The sequence below is a fragment of the Taudactylus pleione genome, unplaced genomic scaffold (assembly GCF_031769625.1).
Source record: "Taudactylus pleione unplaced genomic scaffold, aTauple2 ptg000070l, whole genome shotgun sequence".
Lineage (NCBI taxonomy): Eukaryota > Metazoa > Chordata > Amphibia > Anura > Myobatrachidae > Taudactylus > Taudactylus pleione.
Window position 1 is genome coordinate 9701346 of NW_028284472.1, and position 22857 is coordinate 9724202.

The following is a 22857-nucleotide window of genomic DNA, read 5'->3' on the forward strand; positions in this document are numbered from 1 at the left end:
CAAAATCACTCCCACTGACATCACTAGTGACGTCAGTGGGGCCGGCTTCTGACGGTAGGCGTTCCCTTGGGAACGCCCCCGTCTGGGAGGCACGCCCCCGGCACGCCCACCAAAGGGGGCGTGCTGTCAATTAACATCGACAGCACGCCCCCTTTGATCAGACACAACGAGCGAAGGAAAGTCCTTCGCTCGTCGCGTCTCGCACATGCGCACGACGGAGCTCCCTCCATCGTGCGCATGCGCAGTGCACACCATTGACCCACTTGCGAGCGGACAGCCGCTCGCGAGTGGGTCTGAATCAGGGTGCGCAATCCAGCATCAGCTGCCTGCGTCAACCCGGCAGCATAGGAGGCCCGCACTGATTGTGTCAACCCAGCGTCACAGGTTGCACTCCAGCATCAGCTGCTTGTGTCAACTCGGCAGCACAGGTTGCACTCTAGCATCCTAATTAAACAATTCTGTGTACCAGCGCCAGTGTCAATCCAGCGACACAAGTTCTGCATCTGCCAAGGCATACCAGCCCTCAAGGCTGCTTCACGGCCCAAAGGCCGCATCTTGTTCTATGGCCCAAAGGCTACAACCAGCCAAGGCATACCAGCCCTCAAGGCTGGTTCATGGCCAAAAGGCCACATCTTGTCCTCCGGCCCACAGGCCACATTTAGCCAAGGCATACCAGCCCTCAAGGCTGCTTCACGGCCCAAAGGCCACATTTTGTTCTACGGCCCACAGGCCACAGCCAGCCAAGGCATACCAGCTGCAAGGCTGCTTCACGGCCAAAAGGCCACATCTTGTCCTATGGCCCACAGGCCACATCTAGCCAAGGCATACCAGCCCCTAAGGCTGCTTCATGGCGCAAAGGCCGCATTTTGTTCTACGGCCCACAGGCCACAGCCAGCCAAGGCATACCAGCTGCAAGGCTGCTCCACGGCCAAAAGGCCACATCTTGTCCTATGGTCCGTAGGCACATCAAGCCAGGGCATACAGTACCAGCTCTCAAAGCTGCTTCACGACCACATCAAGCCAAGACATACTAGCCCCCAAGGCTGTTGCGGGACTAATATTCTAAAGAGTCACACCCATGGCTTAACATTATCACCGACCACATATATATATTTTCTTAGGGTATTTTTGTGATCCTTGATTATGGAACCTGCTCAGAATTCTGCTCAAATTCTGGCCACACAGATCCAGGTTCTGATGAAGAAAATGCATGAACTTTCCCTACGTGTTGAGGAAGCTCAAGGTGTGGCAGCCCCTGCTATATTAGAACCAAAATTGAATCTGCCTGATCGGTACTCAGGGAACCAAAATGATTTTTTACATTTCAAAGAGAGCTGCAAGCTCTATTTTAGGCTCTGACTCAGGTCCTCTGGCTCTGAGGCCCAACAAGTGGGGATAATCATTTCACAGACCTTGGCCTTTAGTCTTCCCTCCTCTAGTCCAGCACTACAGACAGTGGACTAATTTTTTGCCGCATTGGGTCTGCTCTACGATGGCCCAGATAAAGCGGCTATTGCACAGGCAAGTCTCAGGTCCAAAAAACAAGAGAACAGAGCTGCCGAGGGCTTTAGTACATAGTTCCGTAAATGGGCTGTAGATGCTGGCTGGAATGACCCGGCATTATGAAACCAGTTTTGCTGGGGATTGTCAGATCAAATAAAAGATATCCTAGTCCAGTATCCTTCACTGAGTTCCCTGGACGATCTCATGAATTTGGCTATTCGCATGGACCGGTGACTCCGGGTGCGCAGAGTAGAAAAAAGTGTACCTTCTCTGCCTCCAGGATCACCATTTAGGATGACTCCACTCGAGTCAGAGAAGCTGATGCAACTGGGAGCATTTTATCTTCCAGCCAAAGAGAAACATAGGAGATGTTCTTTGGTCTGTGCCTTTACTGTGGAGGTAGAGGACATGTAGCCCAGCTTTGTCCCCTAAAGTCAGGAAAAGGAAAGGTCTAGATGAGCTAAGGGAGGTACATCTAGGCCTTGCATCCAGGAAAATTCTGTCCTTATTACCATAGTCATCAACCTATCCAACGATCAAGCCTCCATTCCTGCATTTGTCGATATTTGATCTGCAGATTATTTTATGAACATGTCCGATCAAATAAAAGATATCCTAGTCCAGTATCCTTCACTGAGTTTCCTGGACGATCTCATGAATTTGGTTATTCACATTGACCGGCGACTCCGGGTGCATTTTGTCTTCCGGCCAAAGAGAAACGTAGGAGACGTTCTTTGGTCTGTGCATTTACTGTGGAAGTAGAGGACATGTAGCCCAGCTTTGTCCCCTAAAGTCAGGAAAAGGAAAGGTCTAGATGAGCTAAGGGAGGTACATCTAGGCCTTGCATCCATCTCCCAGGAAAATTCTGTCCTTATTACTACAGTCATCAACCTATCCAACGATCATGTCTCCATTCCTGCATTCGTCGATATCGGATCTGAGGATAATTTTATGAACATGTCCTTTTTCAAGACCTTGTGTCTAAATCCTGAGCCCTTATCCACACCTGTGTCGGTTATTGGTCTGGACAGGACAAATCTTTCCAAACTCCCAGTAGTCTGCTGGACCCTTCCTTTGCAAATGTCCATTGGAGCTCTGCATCGGGAAGAGTTGTTGTTCCTCCTTCTACAGTGTCCGCTGGCTCCAGTCATTTTGGAATTACCCTGGCTGAAAAAACATAATCCCCAACAGATATCCAGGCCTTACATTCCTTACACAGTCCCAGATTTTATAATATTCCCTTCACTACAGTAAAACATTTTTACAAGTCACTTTGTGAGATATTCTTGAGCTATAGAATTACTACTGTAGTGCATGCTACAAAGGACTATTTATATATACCAGTTGTATTATGTCCTTACTGACATAATGTAATTTATTTCTGACTATAGTTTCATTTATTTATTCTTTTGTTTATTGTGTTTTCAGATGTCTAAGGAGTACGGCCCAGTATTCCAAGTCCAGTTTGGTATGGTAAGGATGGTCATCCTAAGTGGTTATGATACTATCAAAGATGCTCTGCTAAACCATGCGGATAAATTTTCTGACAGGCCAAGCACTCCAATCATTACTAAATTGTTGAAGGACTATGGTAAATGTTTTTATTTTCCTAATATAATATATTATTTTATTATATCTCTGTTTGTCTGTCCATCCGTCCATCGCTTTAGAAAAGAGTTGGATTCACCAAAGTCACTGCTGAACCTGAACCTTTACCTTATTTAAGATAACATCTCATCAAGTCCCATTTAAGTGTCTGCTTCTTAACCTCATAATTTCATTATATATATATATTATATATATATATATATATATATATATAATATATAAAATTATATTTTAGGATAAAGAGAGCACTCACCAGTCTTCTTAACATAAAAAAGTGAAAAAACTCTTTTTTAATAGGTCACATATTGCCACAAGTCCATTTGGTCAGCGTTTCGGGCCTCAGCAGACCTTTTTTCAAGACACAAAGCAGATACAAACAACTCAGGCTATAAGAGCCTATCTATACATGCTCCACAAGAGCGTCCTATTCAATCACAAAGTTGTCATAGCAACCCCCAGTATGGTGGATGGTTGTGTATCAGGATCACACAATAAGCATCACAGTAAGTGTATACATCTAATACCAAAACAACAACATACCTCAACCTTACTAAATATGTTACTCAATATAGAGATAGAAATAAGTCTATATTAACACTAAAGAAAATAAAACCCGAAGACCATCTGAAAAATGTACTAACCTAAACAAAACCATATTTATCATATATAAACCATATAACCAATAATATATATATAAAGAAAAATATAATTATATAATTGTATATATACAGTATACAGCGGCATACCTACCAACATTTGCTGAAAAGGGGGCGTGGCCTGACCATAAAGGGGGCGTTGTCTGATGACACCCCCCTGTTTACATCACTAATGGGGCGTGCCCAGCATCTCCGAGATGCTGGGCTGCCCCCGGGCTTCCTCTAGTACTATGAATAGATGCTGTGTGCATGCGCACAGCATCTATTCTCACTCTGCATACACGCTGCTCTGCATAGCAGAGCAGCGGTGTATGCTTCTCCCAACTTCCTCCCCCACCGCGGGACACTGCGGTCCGCGGGCAGGACAGCTGGACAGTCCCAGAAAAACAGGACAGTTGGGAGACGTGCAGTAGGTAAAATAAGCATTGAACACATCAACATTTTTCTCAGTTAATATATTTGTAATGGGCTATTGTAATGAAATTTTTACCAAATGTACGCAACAACCCATGCAATCCACACATGCAAAGAACTCAAACCATAGATGTCCATACATTAAGTTATGTGTAATAATGTGAAATGACACAGGGAAAAAAGTATTGAACATGCTTACTGAAATGTATTTAATACTTTGTACAAAACCCTTTGTTGGTAATGACAGCTTCTAGATGCCTCCTGTATGGAGAAACTAGTCGCATGCATTGCTCAGGTGTGAGTTTGGCCCATTCTTCCACACAAACAGTCTTCAAATCTTGAAGGTTCCGTGGCCTCTTCTATGAACTCTGATCTTTGGTTCTTTCCATATATTTTCAATTGGATTCAAGTCAGGTGATTGGCTTGGCCATTGTAGCAGCTTTATTTTCTTTCTTTGAAACCAATGGGAGTATCTTTGGCTGTGTATTGGATCACTGTTTTTTTGAAATGTTCACCATCGTTTCATCTTCAGCATCCTGGTAGATGGCAGCAGATTTTTATCAAGAATGTCTTGGTACATTGTTCCATTCATCCTTCCTTCAACCATATGATGTATGCCAGTACCATATGCTAAAACAAGCCCCACACCATGATGTTCCCAGCTCCAAACTTCACTGTTGGTATGGTGTTTATGGGGTGATGTGCAATGCCATTTCTCCTCCAAACATGGTGTGTATAATGGCGTCCAAAGAGATAAATTTTGGTCTCATCTGATCAGACTATATTCTCCCAGTATTTCACAAGCTTTCCAAATGTAAACTTTAAACGAGCTTCAACATGCTTATTCTTTAGCAATGGAGGCTTATCTAAGCAAACTTTAAACAAGCTTCAATATGCTTTTTCTTTAACAATGGAGTCTTGCGTGGTGAGCGTGCATACAGGCCATGGGTGCATGAGTGCATTAATTATCGTTTTCTTTGAAACAATTGTACCTGCTAATTCCAGGTATTTCTAAAGCTCTCCACAAGTGGTCCTTGGCTCTTGGACAACTCTTCTGATAATTATTTTCACTCCTCTGTGAGAAATCTTGCGAGGAGCAACTGGTCATGGCTGGTTTATGGTGAAATGATGTTCTTTCCACTTCCGGATTATGGCCCCAACATTGCTCACTGGAGCATTCAGAAGTTTAGAAATCCTTCTAAAATGAATGCAATCAGTATGTTTTGCAATAATAAGGTTGCAATGGTCTTGAGAGAGCTCTTTGCTTTTACCTATCATGAGATGTTTCTTGTGTGACACCTTAATAATGAGACACCTTTCTATAGGCCATCAGTTGGGACTGAACTATCTTATATTAATTTGAACTGACAAGGGGCAGCATTGCTTTCTATTTACTGATAGATTTCAGCTGGTGTCTTGGCTTTCCATGCCTATTTGCACCTTTTTTCATGTGTTCAATACTTTTTCCCTGTGTAATTTCACCTTATTACACATAACTTAATTTATGGACATCTATGGTTTGAGTTTTTTGCATGTGTGGATTGCATGGGCTGTTGCTGACATTTGGTGAAAAGTTAATTACAATAGCCCTATTACAAATATATTTACTAAGAAAAATGTTGATGAGTTCAATACTTATTTTACCCGCTATATATATATATATATAGAGAGAGAGAGAGAGAGAGAGATTCTTGTACATCTAGCCTCCTTGCACATTAAACATCCTTTTTACCTTGAAATGTGTCTGAATCACACACCGTTGCGAATAGATGGCATAAGCAGCTTCTGCTGATTAAAATGATATGCAGCATGCCTATGCTCTGTGAGTGAGTGCGGGTGTATCTGCATGCGAAATGCTATGTTACAGTTAGGGATGTGCGTCGCCCCCTTTTTACCAGATTTGGATTTGGTTCTAATTCGTCATTCGGCTTTGGATTTGCCAAACTGTGGTGACTGGCTTTGGATTTTGATTTTGATTTTTTACTAGAAATGTACAAAAAAAAGCTAAAATCACATAAATTGGGCTTTTTTTTCTTCTTAGAGTATTATTAATTTCAATAACATTAATTTCCAGTCATTTACAGTCAATTTAGACCAGCTCATAGCTTATAATATTGTTTTCACCATTATTGGCCAAAGGTTGCAGTGAGCTGACTGGTTACTACGTGACAGAGCAGTGGCACAGACACCACAGAGTCACAGTGCTTGAATACACAGAGGGCTAAGGCCCACGAAGTCACAGTTCTTGTATTTTTTATACACAGAGGGCTATGGCCTACAAAGTCACGGTACTTTTATTTCTTATACACAGAGGGCTAAGGCCCACAAAGTCACTGTGCTTGTATACACACAGTGGGTTTATGCCCAGTCACAGAGCTTGTATACAAACAGTGGCCTATGCCCAGTAAGGTCACAGAGCTTGTATATACACAGTGGGCTTATGCACATTCACGGAGCTTGTATACACACAGTGGGCTATACCCTGTCATGGAGCTTGTATACACACAGTGGGCTTATGCACATTCATGGAGCTTGTATACACACAGTGGGCTATACCCAGTCACGGAGCTTGTATACACACAGTGGGCTTATGCCCAGTCACGGAGCTTGTATACACACATTGGGCTTATGCCCAGTCACGGAGCTTGTATACACACTTTGGGCTAATGCCCAGTCATGGAGCTTGTATTCACACAGTGGGCTATGTCCAGTCATGGAGCTTGTATACACACTGTGGGCTTATGCCCAGTCTCTGAGCTTGTATACGCACAGTGGGCTTATGCCCAGTCACGGAGCTTGTATACACACATTGGGCTTATGCCCAGTCACGGAGCTTGTATACACACTTTGGGCTAATGCCCAGTCACGGAGCTTGTATACACACTTTGGGCTAATGCCCAGTCACGGAGCTTGTATACACACTTTGGGCTAATGCCCAGTCACGGAGCTTGTATACATACAGTGGGCTATGCCCAGTCACGGAGCTTGTATACACACAGTGGGCTTATGCCCAGTCACTGAGCTTGTATACACACAGTGGGATTATGCTCAGTCACTGAGCTTGTATACACACAGTGGGCTTATGTTCAGTAAAGTCAGAGTTTTGTGGCCAGTCACGGAGCTTGGCCTTGTAGTCTGTATATTATATACACACACAGTGGGCATAAACCCAGTCACAGAGCACACACACAGTGGTTATCACAGAGGGCTAATGCCCTTGAAGGTAACTGATGTCCAGCGGCAAGTTCACTGAAGTGAACTCGTCCTCTCTCTCAGAAGAATGGTGCAGAGTCCCGGGCGCCGCGCCTTTTTATAGAGGCCGAATGTCACCCGAGTCTCGCGAGAATCCGACGCCGGCCGGGTGACATTCGGCCTCGAGGTGGAATCCGACTCAGATGGGAACACCCGAACTTGCGTTCGGGTGGACTCCGATTCCACCTGTTCGGAGCAGTTTGAATTCCTCAGAATCTGAACCACTCATCTCTAGTTACTGTATCACTGGCTGTAACACTGTAATGTAGTGTTTAGAATGCAGATACACCCACAGATGCCCACAGAACATAGGCATGCTGCATATCATTTTAATCAGCAGAAGCTTGTGCAATCTATTATATATATATATAGTTTTAGCTTTAAGTTTATTTTTGTACGTCTTTAGAATTTGAAGTTAATTAATCTGTTGGGTAGTTTATTCTATATGGAAATGTGCAGCCATTTAGAGCATTACATAATGTGACCTATTGACAGCAAACCTAATGACAGCTGGAGAAATATTGAACTGTTGAACGACTTAAGAAAGTTATTTGAAACATAAAATCTACTGAATGACATTCACTTTAATGTCATATCAACTTTGTCTTATTTCAATGAAATAGTAGTAACTTTGAGGAAAGTTAAAACCAAACTCCGATTCATTTAAACAAAATAATAGTAATAATAATTAGTTTACATATTTGTGAGACCTGCAAGACAATACACGCAGCACCCTCCTTGCTACACCAAGAATGAACTGTAATGAGCTCTCGGTGAGTATAACGGAGACATTGGGCCTGATTCATAAGTGGATGCAGACACGGCCGTGGCTTCGTCTTTATGCTAATGCCGCTGCAAAGCTTTCGCACATCCATCCACTGTCGCTCTTCTGCGTAAGCACCGGTACCATCGACACAAATCGACCACTCACTCAACATTTACAGCAGGTCTGACCTGCCGCAGACACTGCTGGCCTCTTTGCATGCAGTGGGCTCTCATGCTGCGTCTGAAATCACAGTGGCTAATTTATGCACTCCCAAGCAACTGTGTTCAAACGGACAGCCACGCCTGCATTTTTTTCGGCCACTCCTGTCACCACACCCAAACCCTAACAGCCTGTCCCTCACTCTGCGATTGGTTCCTCTGTGCGTCCGTAATCGCAGTGCAATTGCAGCGCACGTATACTTGCATCCTATGTGCAACAGTAAACGATCGCTTGACCTGCGTACATAATTGCATTTGAAATCAGTACTGATTCAGGCCCTCTGTACACAACTGCTTCCATCAACACATCGGCAATACTCTCACGGGGCGTTGCATCTGCGAGCATCTTTTTCAGCTAACCCCCACATACCTCCCAGTCGTGGCCTAAGAACACCCCATACACTGTCTATATGCTGGATCTGCGTGCCTTGGTATCTGTACTGTGTCTATTTACATAAGGTCACATGCGTGGTGCGACTCAGACGCATCCGCAGTAGAAAAACATTGTCTCTATACAGAGGGATGATTCTGCCATAGGAGTTGAAGGTGACTCATTTGAAGGAGGAGATGGAAACTGATTGGAAAGGGTAACTTGCAAATTGTCCATGCAGACTGAGAGTTACTGTACATAATGGAGCAACATAGCTTGATTAGAGTATTGCTGCTCCAGATGACCAGCCAAAAATTGGACTGAGGGCCTGATTCAGACCCGCTCACGAGCGATGTTGCCCAAGTGCGCATGCGCACGATGGAGGCGGCTCCGTCGTGCGCATGCACGAGACCCGAATAACGACGACCAAGCCATCGTTATGGGTCTCGCACCAAAAGGGGCGAGTTGTCGATGGTGATTGACAGCACGCCCCCTTTGGTGGGCATGCAGGGGGCATGGCTGCCCAGATGGATTAGTTCCCATGGGAACGCCTACCGTCTGGGGCCAAAAGCACTCCAGGGCTTGCGGCAGATGAGACCCTACCGCAAGGGTCTCGTCACAATACCGATGGTCGACCATCGCGACCATCATTTTGGCCACTCGCTATAGCTGTGGGTGGTCACCCACAGCTATGCGAGCGACCAGGAGGCCGCTCCAAAAAGTAAGAGGGACGGCCCTGATTCAGAGCGAGCGCTCTGTCAGAGCGACCGGCTCTGAATCAGTGCCTGAATCTACTTTCTGAATCAGTATCCCTGGGAAGTCCATTCATCAGGCCTGAACCCCTTATCATAACACTGGGATTTCTAGTGAACTCTTGACCCAGTCTATTTTTTTAGGCTCTGCTAACCTGGAGGCACGGAGTTTAACAAGCCCCCTAGTGTTCACCAAGAACTGCTGCAAGGTGAGAAGGACATTGCAGCAGAGATCTTGCTGGTTGCAGCCTGCCAGACTAGCACAAGATGATATTGAGCATATCTACCTCCCTCATTAATAACTAGAGTAAGTAGCATAAGGTATAATCTTATAGATGAGGCACGTTAGAACTTTAGATCAAGTGAGAGCAAATGTACACATGCTGCAGGACCGCTGAAGCAGTGAAAAATAATGCAGTTCAGATGTTACAGGATTGCTGGAGCAGTGTAAGAGGTGATACACTGAAGTTACAGCAGGTCTACTAGAGCAGTGTTGAGGTTAAGCACAGGTGTAGCAGCTGCACTGCAGGAGCAGTGTGAGATACTGTGCACTGGAGCTACTGCAGGTCTGCTGGAGGGTATCCAGTCATTAGGTCTACATTGTCTAGATAGACAATGTTTGGGTAGACAATGTAAGATAGACAGGCAATAGATAGACAGGAACTGAAGGTTGACAGGGTCTGAAGGTCGACACACTGAAGGGCAACTAGTAACAAGATCGACATGGACTGAAGGTCGACAGGGTCAGAAGGTCGACGCACTAAAGGTCGACTGGTAACAAGGTCGACAGGATGAAGGTCGAGAGGCAGTAGGTCAACAGGGACTGAAAGTTGACAGGTCAGAAGGTCGACACACTAAAGGTCGCCTGGTAACAAGGTCGACAGGTATGAAGGTCGACAGGCAATAGGTCAACAGGGTCAGAAGGTTGACACACTAAAGGTCGACTGGTAACAAGGTCTACATGTACTGAAGGTCGACATGATCATTAGGTCAACACTCATATGGTCGACATGCAAATAGTCGACTGATGGTTTGTTTTGTTTTTTAGCCCTAACCCTAACCCTCCCTCCTAGTGCCTAACCCTAACCGTCGGAGTAAGAGCCTAACTCTAACTGTCAGAGTAAGTGCCTAACCCTAATCTTAAAAAAAAAAAAAGTGTCGACCATTTGACTATATGAGTGTCGACCTACTGCCTGTCGACCTTGTTACTAGTCGTCCCGTCAGAGTAAGTCCCTAACCGTCGGAGTAAGTGCCTAACCCTAACCCTAAAAAAAAATGTGTTGACCATTTGACTATATGAGTGTCGACCTACTGCCTGTCGACCTTCATAGCTGTTGACCTTGTTACTAGTTCACACGTCGGAGTAAGTGCCTGACACTAACCCTAAAAAAAAAAATGTGTCGACCATTTGACTATATGAGTGTCGACCTACTGCCTGTCGACCTTCATACCTGTCAACCTTGTTACTAGTTGACCTTTAGTGTGTCGACCTTCTGGACATGTTGACCTTCAGTCCCTGTCGACCTACTGCATGTCGACATTCATACATGTCGACCTTGTTACCAGTCGACCTTTAGCGTGTCGACCTTTAGTGTATTGACCTTCAGTCCCTGTCAACCTACTGCCTGTCAACCTTCAGTCCCAGTCAACCTATTGTCTGTCGACCTTCAGTACCTGTCGACCTATTGCCTGTCGACCTTCAGTACCTGTCGACCTATTGCATGTCGACCTTCTGTACCTGTCTACCTATTTCCTGTTGACCTTCAGTACCCGTCGACCTTGTTACCAGTCGACCTTTAGTGTGTCGACCTTCAGACCCTGTCGACCTTCTGTCCCTGTCTATCTATTGCATGTCTGTCTTCCATTGTCTACCCAAACATTGTCTATCTAGACAATGTAGACCTAATGATCCACACCCAGGTTTAAAGCACAGGTGTAATTGCTGGACTGCAGGAGCAGTGAGAGAGACTGTGCACTGAGTGAAGCAACTGAAGGCCTGATTCAGCAAGGGATGCACAGATGCACGCAATTGGCTGATGTTCGCGGTCTGCGCGTGCGTCTGGGTTGCAGTGCATGTGCGCGAACCGCTCACTGAGTCCACAAAAGCGAGTGCAGTGAATACTCAGACCCAGGAAAAAGTGATTGACAGGAAGTACTGATTGTGGGTGGATACGGGGAATGGTCGGCCGAACGCAGGCTTGCCAGGTCGTTCGCATACTGTTACTGGGGCATGCATAAATTAGCCACTGAGATGACAGATGCAGCCTGGCGTCCCTCTGCATGCAGGAAGTCTCTCAACTCCTGCGGCAAGGTCAGGTCTACCTTTAGCCTGCGTGCAGGTCTGATGGTACTCAATGTTCCAGATGTTTTCTCAGCCATGCACATCAGTATGGAGGGTGAAGGGGCGGCATTATGTAGTGCTGGGTGTCTGCATCTTTGTGCTGCGATTGCCATGCGTATACATTCATTAGCATATTCTTGCAGCGGCCGGGTGCGTGCATCTGCATCCATTCGTCCCTTGATGAATCGGGCCCTAAATCTTGAAAAACAGAGAAGCCACAAATAAAATAATGCTAGAAAACTAGAAAACTATAAGAGTAGGAGGTTTCCAGAAGGAAAAGGCAGGAACACTGGCTCACAAGCATATCCAGGAACTGTAGTTCTACTGACCATGTAGGTTAAATGAAGTTTAGGCAATTAGTGATTGCACAGGGACTGTAAATAGGCCACCTCTAAGATGCCAGGCCAGGATCTGTCACTCAGCTGCCAGGTGCACATGGAAGTGAAATCATAGCTCACAACCCTGCTGCATGGAAAGGAGCATAAGCACAACATACACTGCATAATACATAATAAAAGCAAGATAGGTGACATGCAGGAGCTAAGGGACAAGGACGCACATGTGAGAAAGATGCGGCATGCAAGCATATAAGAGGACGGAGAGACAAACTGTGGGCCTGATTCAGACCCGCTCGCGAGCGCATATCGCTCGCAAGCAGGTTGATGGTCGGCCAGTGCGCACACGCGGCCAGTGCGCACGCCAGGCGAGTGAGAACCACTCGCTCCGGGGCTCGCCACAAAACGGGGCGGCTGTCGATATTGATCGACAGCTCGCCCCGTTTTGTAGGCGGGGAGGGGGGGTGGCTGTACAAACGGAAGCATTTCCGAAGGATGTCAGTAGTGAACTTCCTGCTCTATAAGAGCAGGAAGTTCACTTGGGCTTGCGGGAACCAAGACCCTACCACAAGGGTCTCGTCGCAAGCCTGATGGTCGCGATAATCACGACCATCGCCAGGCCACTCAGTGGCAAACGTAGGTTTTCCAAAGGGAGGTTTCCAAATGCTTAATTTTAGAGCGAGTGTGGCCATTCAATGAAGAGGGCAGAATTAGTACTTATCCAGCTTTAATAAGCGTCATACAAAGTAGATTGTGTTTCACAATTCCAGCATATACAGGAACAGTGATCACAGTAAACCCTTATATGCGCCATCCTGCCTGAGATGAATTTTGTTTATTTTATATGTAGGCACCATTCCAGAGCATTAGAGCAAGTCCGGGAGCCTGGAGGAGCAGCAGAAGAACCTAGCGCTGCTGTACATATTGGGCTCTATAGCAGCACATTCCTAACAGTGCATGTTTTCCAGATCTTCTAGTTGGTGCGAAGGTTATCTATTACTGGCTGATACATGTTAAAAGATCCACAGGTGGTGCTAATTATTTCATTTGTGATACTGAGAAGAACAAGCAGCACTAGTAACAACCTATTATATTACTATTTATATTGTGTTAATGGTGTGGGCTGGGGAGGAGGGTTTCCAGGCAGATGGAAACCCCCCTGCGTTTGCCTATGCCACTCACAAAAGCTGTGGGTGGGCACCAACAGCTATGCGAGTGGCCTGGAGGCGGATTTTCCGCCCTGATTCAGAGCGAGCACTCTGAATCAGGGCGGATTTGTGTCTTTACTTGCTCTTTAGGGCTGCAGCACTTTGTACAGACCTATGGGATTAACATGTCAAACACGTTGTGCATGATACACAGTTGAATGGAAATAATCCGAATGTGCCCCTGAACTCTGTGCATGTAAAAAATGCATATACTCACCTGTATGCCGAATAGCGCACATCTTGTGGCGCACTTGCCCCTATCTATATGCTTGTTTGCTATTAGACATCATTAAGAGTACGCACCTGCACCTACCTTATACTAAGTACAAAAGATATGTATTAATGCTTGCATCTAGGTCTGCACAGTTCCCAGTCCTGTCGGCACGTCTAAGCTGAAATGTGCCCATGTGAGAACGCCCCTGTTATGTCTCTTCAGTTATAAATTTCAATGACACAAAGTTTTTCCTTGTGAAAGAATATGTAAAATGACCATTAATATAACACATTATAGAAACATAGAATGTGACCAGCTAAGAACCACTTGTCCCATCTAGTCTGCCCCTTTTCATGTATCCTTTAGGCAACTTCAACCCTATTTGCTCCTTACATCTCATTCTCACACATTCTAACAAGAAACGTTTCCACGAAGTCATTGGAGATAGAGAAGGTGTGATGGGTACAAGGTGTAAACTTCCAAATACTTTATTTCAATAGACAGTGCAAGGTGCTCCGTAGGATGATAAAAAGTGTAATTGTGGATGTTAGCGCTAATTCTGAGTGGATGTGTTTGCCTGATGCTGCAGAAGTAAGATACACTAGGGCCGTAGCTAGGGTAGTGCGGCCGGTGCCATCGCACAGGGCACCACAGGTCAGGGGGCGCTGGTTGGGCCTGTCAAATTTCTGTTTATTATCATTCTTGCTTGTATTTTCCTCTTATTTCATCCCCAGCATCTCCTGGCCTCCCCTATCTCTTCCCTGGCCCTTCCCCATGAGGCCATTCCCCTTTTTTTGGGTGCATTATGTCCCTTTGAAAAATGAGGGGGGCGCCAATGCTCTTTCTGGCACAGGGCACCAAAAAGTCTAGCTACGGCTCTGAGATACACTACCTTATAGTAATGTCAGTTTCTGTAGGGATAATGAGTGAATCAATGTGGCTTGAAGTAGGATGCTGTGCCACCCACAGCTCTACGTGCAAGGGATCCGCCTATAACAGGTTTCCTTTCTATGTTCATGCTACTCAGAATAGCACTGAAATATAGCTGCATTACCCACCCCAGATACTCCCATGACACACCCAGATACTCCCATGACACAAACAGACACTCCCAAGACATACCCCTGGCCACTCCCATGACACACCCTGACCACTCCCATGACACACCCCAGACACTCCTATGACACACCCTGGCCACTCCCATGACACACACTGGACACTCCTATGACACCCCCCCATATACTCCCATGACACACCCCAGCCACTCCCATAACACATCCTGGCCACTCCCATGACACACCCTGGCCACTCCCATGACACCCCCCCCGGACTCTCCCAAGACACACCCCCAGACTCTCCCAAGACACACCCCCAGACTATCCCAAGACACACCCCCAGACTATTCCAAGACACACCCCCGGACTCTCCCGAGACACACCGGGCACTCCCATGACACACACTGGACACTCCCATGACACCCCCCCAGATACTCCCATGACACACCCCGGATAATCCTATGACACACACTGGACACTCCCATGACACCCCCCAAGATACTCCCATGACATACCCTGGATAATCCTATGATACAACCTGGACACTCCCATGACGCACCCCGGACACTCTCACAAGACAGATCTCATGTGCCTGTTCGCTTGGCCACTGCCCAGTTGCTGCTCAGTAATGCCCATTTCACGCAAAGTTAGATCCAGCCCAGATGAGACAGATATATGCAAAAACGTGTAAATTTGCTTCTGTGCATGCACAATATGGTAAGCCTCACTATACGCGTCCGTCTAAGGAGCTGCATCTGACTCAGAATCAGTGCGTCTCTTATTAGAACAAAAATTAAGATCTGATCACATTTAGGTCAAATAAAAGTAATATAATGTAAAATGAATATAAATCAGGAATAACTATAACATTGCAGAACTCACAGACTACCACAACTCTGTCATTAAATATTTTTCCTGTGCAGGCATTCTCTTTGCGAACGGTGAGAACTGGAAAGTGATGAGACGATTTACTATATCAACACTGCGAGACTTTGGGATGGGCAAGAAGAGTATAGAAAACAAGATTGTTGAGGAGGCTGCTTGTCTAACACAGACATTTACATCCTATGGAGGTGAGTGGTTACATTACATATAGCTTCCACAAGGACACAGATTACTGTAACTGTTATATTAATATATTATTCCCTATCTATTTGTATACACCTCACATACATATTCATTTATATAACTGATGTGAATGACTTGCACTGAATTACAATATTTGCTATTTTTCTGATTAAGTCAATCACTTCCTGATCGGTTTTCGTTCCTCCTCTTCATTCTCATATTCTTTCAACTTACCCTTCACACTATTGTTATTCTGTAGATAACAACTTTTAAGATTAATAGCATTAATTTGCATATAAATGCATATATCAGTGTCACAGAGGAAGCGGCCATTCTGTAGGTAGCAGTATTTTTCAGTTTAAAAATAAATATTCTGCAGACACATAATTATGAATTATGACTTGGAAATATTACTTTACTTATGAGCCAATTGGTTTGTTCAAGAGGCATTTGTAATACAGTAATGCATAAAAACCTGTTGTCTTTTTAGTGAGTTGAGATCATTGCATTATCATATCTACAGTGTACGTAGCATATATACATCTGAACTGCTTTTTTGGTCTTTCACATACTAAAACATGGAGCATTGGGCCTAATTGAGAGGTGCATAGAGTCTTTCAACCCAACATTGGGCCAACCAAACAGGTCCATAGCCATCAGATTATGGCTGGAGGAGAATTCCTCTGAGTATGGCATCATGACTTGTTCCCCATTACTGGATTTGAACCCAAAAGAACACATCTGGGATGCAGTTCAACGTGCCCTCAATGACTAGGTTCCACCACCGGTGAATATTATGGAATTGTGGTCTATTATTCAGGAGGCATGGTGTACACTATCTACACACTATTTCAGAGAGCTTCTGGAGTCCATTCCCTGTCGTGTTGCTGCTGTAATCTATGATTGAAAGGAGGACATGAGACAGGTGTTTCAGTTGTTCTGGCATAGGAGTTTATATGGAAGAGAAAAAACAATATAATGATGGGACTATTTGTGTTATTGAGCCAATACTGTGATTTTTAGCATAGCCATTCAGACACAAAGACCTTTATTAGATGTTTCAAATGTATTAAAAACTAGCTGAAGTATTCAGCATTGCCCTGGTTTAAATCTTCAAGTTCTTAAGTTATATTATGTGTTCTCATCCAAATACATCCAGTGGAAGGCCCAGAACAGTCTCCCTGGGTTAAAGTTCTGCCCGACACACTCCACCATGAGGTCCATCCGGGACCTCAACCACTCCTTTAGGCATCCCAGACCAATTGCCAACCCTCTGTGAAGTTTTCATTCAAATCCATCCAGTGGAAGGCCAAGAAAGGGTTCACCTGGTCAAAGTTCTGCCCAGCGTCTCTGGGTCAAAGTTCTGCCCAGCATGCACCAATGGAAGGTTCCCTAGTATGTCTTCTGGGATCCAGTGTTATCACTCTGTGAAGTTTTCGTCCAAATCTATGCAGTGGTCATAGTTCTCGCCAGGGTACACCAATGGTAGGTCCGACCCTAACCCCCCTAAATCCTGACCAGGATCTAACTGGACCACCTCCCATTGGTTTCATGTCAATTGTGCAAGGGTGTCCGAATGCATAACCGGACAGTCAAACAAACAGACCAATTAATTTTATATATGATTTATTGGTCTGTCGCTTTGTCACAATTTGGTCTAAAACATATCTCACTTTTGTGATAGTAAATAATGATGTAAGATTTGGCGGTTTTACCTTGAGAGCTGTGGAAGACACTCACAAACCAACAAACAAACCTTTTTTTAATATATATATATATATATATATATATATATATATATATATATACACCGACAGAAGGTGCAGCACTCCTTGCTCTTAATAACAATCCAAAACAACGGCTTGATATAGCAACGTTTCAGTGCCTTTATTACCGCACTGTCATCAGCCTTAAATGATATGACATACAAACACTGTTTAAATACAGTCTACTTACCACCACGTGCATTAGCGCCCAAACAGATGGGCAGTGCGTACATGTCAGACGCGCATTATGATGACGTCATCGCGCACGATGAGTCATACGTGATTACCATCTCCATGGTTACAGATAAACACATACAAATAAAATGAACCTTATTCTCCGCTACGTCCTATGTGATATAGTTTCTGGATAGTGACATACATATGGCAATCAAAAAAAACATTAGCCATAGATACACATTGTAAATAACCCAATATCAAACCGCCAACGCAGTGGCACATAATAAAAGCCAATCAACAATATATATGAATATAAACACTTCAGCGTCAGTCAAGCTCATGTCCAAATGATTAATATATCACATTAAATCCCTAATATATGGAATAAGAGATTACAACTGAGCCCAGTATTATGACAATTACAATATAGTCCTATATGGAAATGAGTTTAGCATCAATAATGCACAGTACACATTGACATATTAACAACATATACCACAACGAACCCATAGATCCACTATTCCAAAATGCAGGTGATATAATCATAATATATGCATATACGGGTAATACAATACTAACTAATACATAATATAATAAGAGAATAAAGATAACCCAATATATCTCTATACAAAGTGGTGGAATCCAGTATGTTCATTAAGACCCTTGGAAACAAGGGTCCCCAAGCGATATATCCACTTACTTTCAACTTGCAGTAACTTTAACCCACGATTACCTCCTCTAATAGAGAGGGGCACATGGTCAATCATTCTATATCTAAGTGATGTTAAAGTATGTTGGGCATTATAGAAGTGTCTGGCAACAGGTTGATCACTATACCCTGTATTCAGGGCACTTCTAATAGCAGATCTATGGACTGCCATGCGTTCCTTAAAAGTGCGTTCAGTTTTCCCTATGTATGATAGCCCACAAGGGCAAATGATCTGATACACCACAAATTTAGATGAACATGTTAATCTATGGCGGATGTGATACATCCTTCCAGAATGAGGGTGGCAAAAGGTGTCTCATTGATGCTAAACTCATTTCCATATAGGACTATATTGTAATTGTCATAATACTGGGCTCAGTTGTAATCTCTTATTCCATATATTAGGGATTTAATGTGATATATTAATCATATGGACATGAGCTTGACTAATGCTGAAGTGTTTATATTCATATATATTGTTGATTGGCTTTTATTATGTGCCACTGCGTTGGCGGTTTGATATTGGGTTACTTACAATGTGTATCTATGGCTAATGTTTTTTTTGATTGCCATATGTATGTCACTATCCAGAAACTATATTGCATAGGACGTAGCGGTGAATAAGGTTCATTTTATTTGTATGTGTTTATCTGTAACCATGGTGATGGTAATCACGTATGACTCATCGTGAGCGATGACGTCATCATTATGCGCGTCTGACATGTACGCACTGCCCATCTGTTTGGGCGCTGATGCACGTGGTGGTAAGTAGACTGTATTTAAACAGTGTTTGTATGTCATATCATTTAAGGCTGATGACAGTGCGGTAATAAAGGCACTGAAACGTTGCTATATCAAGCCGTTGTTTTGGATTGTTATTAAGAGCAAGGAGTGCTGCACCTTCTGTCGGTATCTGTGAGTAGCTAGTGCGGGCACCCTGCCATACTAATATTTCTCTCAGGAGAGCCGGACCACAACTATATGCATATATATATATATATATATATATATATAGTAGATTTACTCGTGATTTCAATGTTTCAGAAAACATTTTAAAAAACCAAAACATTTTAAAATTTAAATAATATTGTCACGAACCCGGGCTGGCTCACAGATACTGTACAACAATCTGGATCAGCTGGTCATGATGCTGGCACACCTCAGTCACTTACCTAAATACATGATTCTTCTGCCACCACGCAGAATTTTTCTGTAGTTATTCGATCTCCAAGCAGATTATTAATGAATCACTTTTAATTACACACAGGGGACTCCAGAGCTCGCGGGTTCAATAAGAATCACAAAGAATATGCGAGATTAAATGTGTTTAATCCCAAAAATATTTTCAAGGGTTAGTTACAAAAATATTAATAAAATGACACACAGATTGTATATGCAAATAGATTCTAAAAATAAAAGAGAAATAACTTAGAGTTCCTAAGACAACTTACAATAAAGTTCTTAGCACTGCTGATGGAGTGGTGGATTTCACCCACAAGAATATCCTGGTGCACTCACAGAACGTCCATCTGTTCCCCAATAAATGAACGCTGAAAGCTGGAGGGCCTTTCTTTTTATACATTTCTAATTCTTTGTTCAGCCCTAAACAGGTTCTCCCTACAAGGTCAGTAGATTTCCAATACATGGTTACCTGGCCAAACCATGTGTGACTATATATACAGTAACTCCCTCAGCCCCCGCCTTTCTGATTAACTCTCCCAGTGCCAGCTGTTAATAAATTAAGTGACTTACACACATTCTGCTTTTCAAATAACACAATTTTAATAACACATAATTAATAAAGACAATTTCACATTTTCCTCTACTGATCAAAGGGCCCCATAACTTTCTGTTTTAGGAGACAAGACAGTTATATAAACATTCCTCAAATCTTAGTAATTGACATAGATTGTTATCAACCCCTCTTCCTGGTATGGCTGGCTTCAAAGGGTTGTTTCAGTCATAAACCTGGAGTATTTATCCTCTGGACGCACACAGGTTATTTAAAGAACATCAAATGCAGCTGCTTCATTATATATAGTTCAAGAAATATAATTTCTGGCGATTATTCTTGAAATATTCAACTGCATTTTTGAAGAAAGGCAACTGAACACACACACTTATTTAGGTATTTACTATATGTTTTTTTTATATAAATGTTGGTGATGCTAATTTGAAAATTTGTATATTTGTTAATTTCTAGGAAAACCCTTTGATAATGTGTGCATCATTAATGCTGCTGTAGCCAATATAATTGTGTCCATACTACTGAATCGCAGATTTGATTATGATGATCCAACTATTCTGGAGCTCATGCACTTAATTGATGGCAATTTGAAACTCTTGGGAAAACCTATTGTCATGGTAAGTTATTCTTATATTGTTGTGGGTGATTTTTAGTTACTTTTTGCTTTTACTTTTCCCTGACAAATTATCCATGGATTCAATGGTTGATAATTATAATCGGTACACAATCAGCCTTTTGTAACCTTAACAGTTTTGTACATTTTTATTTTTGTGTTTAGTCCATATACTAAAGCTCTATTTATATATTTAAATTGCATTTAGTCCATTATTTGAATGTGGCACAAAAAAGTTGCCACCAGAAAATTTACATGGTCTGAATGTTACCATGCAGAGCGTCGACATGAACAGTGTGTTGACATGACAAATGCTGACTTTCGCAATGTCCGCACTGATATCATGTAGACATTTTCAGAATGTTGACATTGTAAATTAATGTATACCCATTTTTTACATACACTATGTAGACAAAAGTGATTGGACACCCCCGCTTTCCAGCTGGTATGGCATGGGTCCACTAGTTTTAATGCATGGTCACAGTAACTCTGAGAAGTACAGAGATGTTCTCAATAACTCTGTGCTCCCTGCATTGTGGCAATTCTATGGAAACAATTGTTTTTTATCAGGATGACAAAGCCACCAGTCATGTTTCCAAGGTAGCACTGGACTGGTATACAGAAAATTTGGTAACCCGGATGGACTGCCAGCTCAGAGTCCCAATCTTAACCCCACTGAGAACCCCTGGGACGAATTGGAGGAACAAAGTGCATTCTATGCCGACTCAACATTTGTCACAGTTGGTCACTGTATTTAAGGCGGAATGGCAAAACATGCCGCCTGCTGCTGTCCAGGAACTTGTGGGCAGTTTGCCAAGAAGGGTGTCTGCAGTAATCACTTTCACATGGTGGCCCTACAAAGTACTGACATCAATAAAATCTCATTGATCTATTTGCTGTAAGTGTACAGTCTACATAGTGTACATGCAATACATGTTCCATGCTATTACACCCTAATGATTGCCAGAGTTTGTCAGATGTATAAATGCCTACACTGAGCCTATAATATTTATTAGCAGTGGAAACAAAAAGAGCTACAGTATGATTACAAAATAATGGCAAAATTCTAGATTATTTATATCAACTCATCTCATTTTTGTATTGTATAACCGTGTTAGACTATATATTTATATATATATATATATATATATATATATATATATATATTATGATATGAGAATGATTTAAATTTTAAAAATAAAATTTCCTTTAAAGCTGTACAATAGCTTTCCCTCTGTGATGGACTGGGTGCCGGGCGCTCACCATACAGTTTTTGAAAACATTAGAACGTTGCAGAACTTTATTAGAGCGACATTTCGAAAACAGAAGGAGGAGCTGGATGTGAATGACCAGAGGAATCTGATTGATGCGTTCCTGGCTAAGCAGATAGAGGTATAATTAACATCTTAATGTATGTATTATTTGGCTTTAATTACCCAAACATATAAATGTATGTAAAATCATTAATGCCTCAATTTATGTCCACAAATATCAACTGACTGTATTTTGTGTCTACTAAATGTTACATATAGAATATCTATAACTAAAATAGTAATGCCAGCCTATTTTTTGCCTAAATGTGGTATATTACAAAACTGTGATAGAACACATATTTTAGGAATAAGCAGTCGAAGTGGAAATTTTAAAGTGGGGGTATGGAAATATCAGGGGGGCTTTATTTAGTCATGCCCAAATCCTTAACCCCCCTGATATTTACATACTCCTATTTCCTCCCCTCACAGTACATACACCACACCTCACAGCACACACACCACACCTCACAGCAAACCTCAAAGAACAGCACACCACACCACACAGCATAATACACCTCACACCACAATTCGCAGCACTCACCTTGCTGTGCTATGCTTCGGTGACTGCGGCGCTCCCAGGCTCCCTGCTTCCCCTCACTCCTCAATGGCATTTTGAATTCAGTGCTGGCCGGAAGCCAATGACAGCTCGCGGACCTTCAGCCCAGCCAAACATAGGTGGCCATGTGGCCATCCCTGATTGGCTGCCGGTTCCCAAGCTGTGATTGGCTTATGGCCGGAGCCAATTCAATATGCTGTCAGCTGCCCCGATTGG

The 22857-nt window shown here is 43.2% G+C and overlaps 1 protein-coding gene across 1 annotated transcript in view; it reads left to right on the plus strand.

The window, feature by feature from the left end:
* Positions 1 to 22857, plus strand: part of LOC148533758 (cytochrome P450 2C5-like) — a 74297-nt gene that overhangs the window by 19850 nt on the left and 31590 nt on the right. The window contains exons 3-6 of the mRNA XM_088467246.1: positions 2932 to 3094; positions 15616 to 15765; positions 20616 to 20776; positions 21988 to 22164. Coding sequence (XP_088323372.1) covers positions 2932 to 3094; positions 15616 to 15765; positions 20616 to 20776; positions 21988 to 22164 — 651 coding nt within the window. The remainder of the gene's footprint in view (positions 1 to 2931; positions 3095 to 15615; positions 15766 to 20615; positions 20777 to 21987; positions 22165 to 22857) is intronic.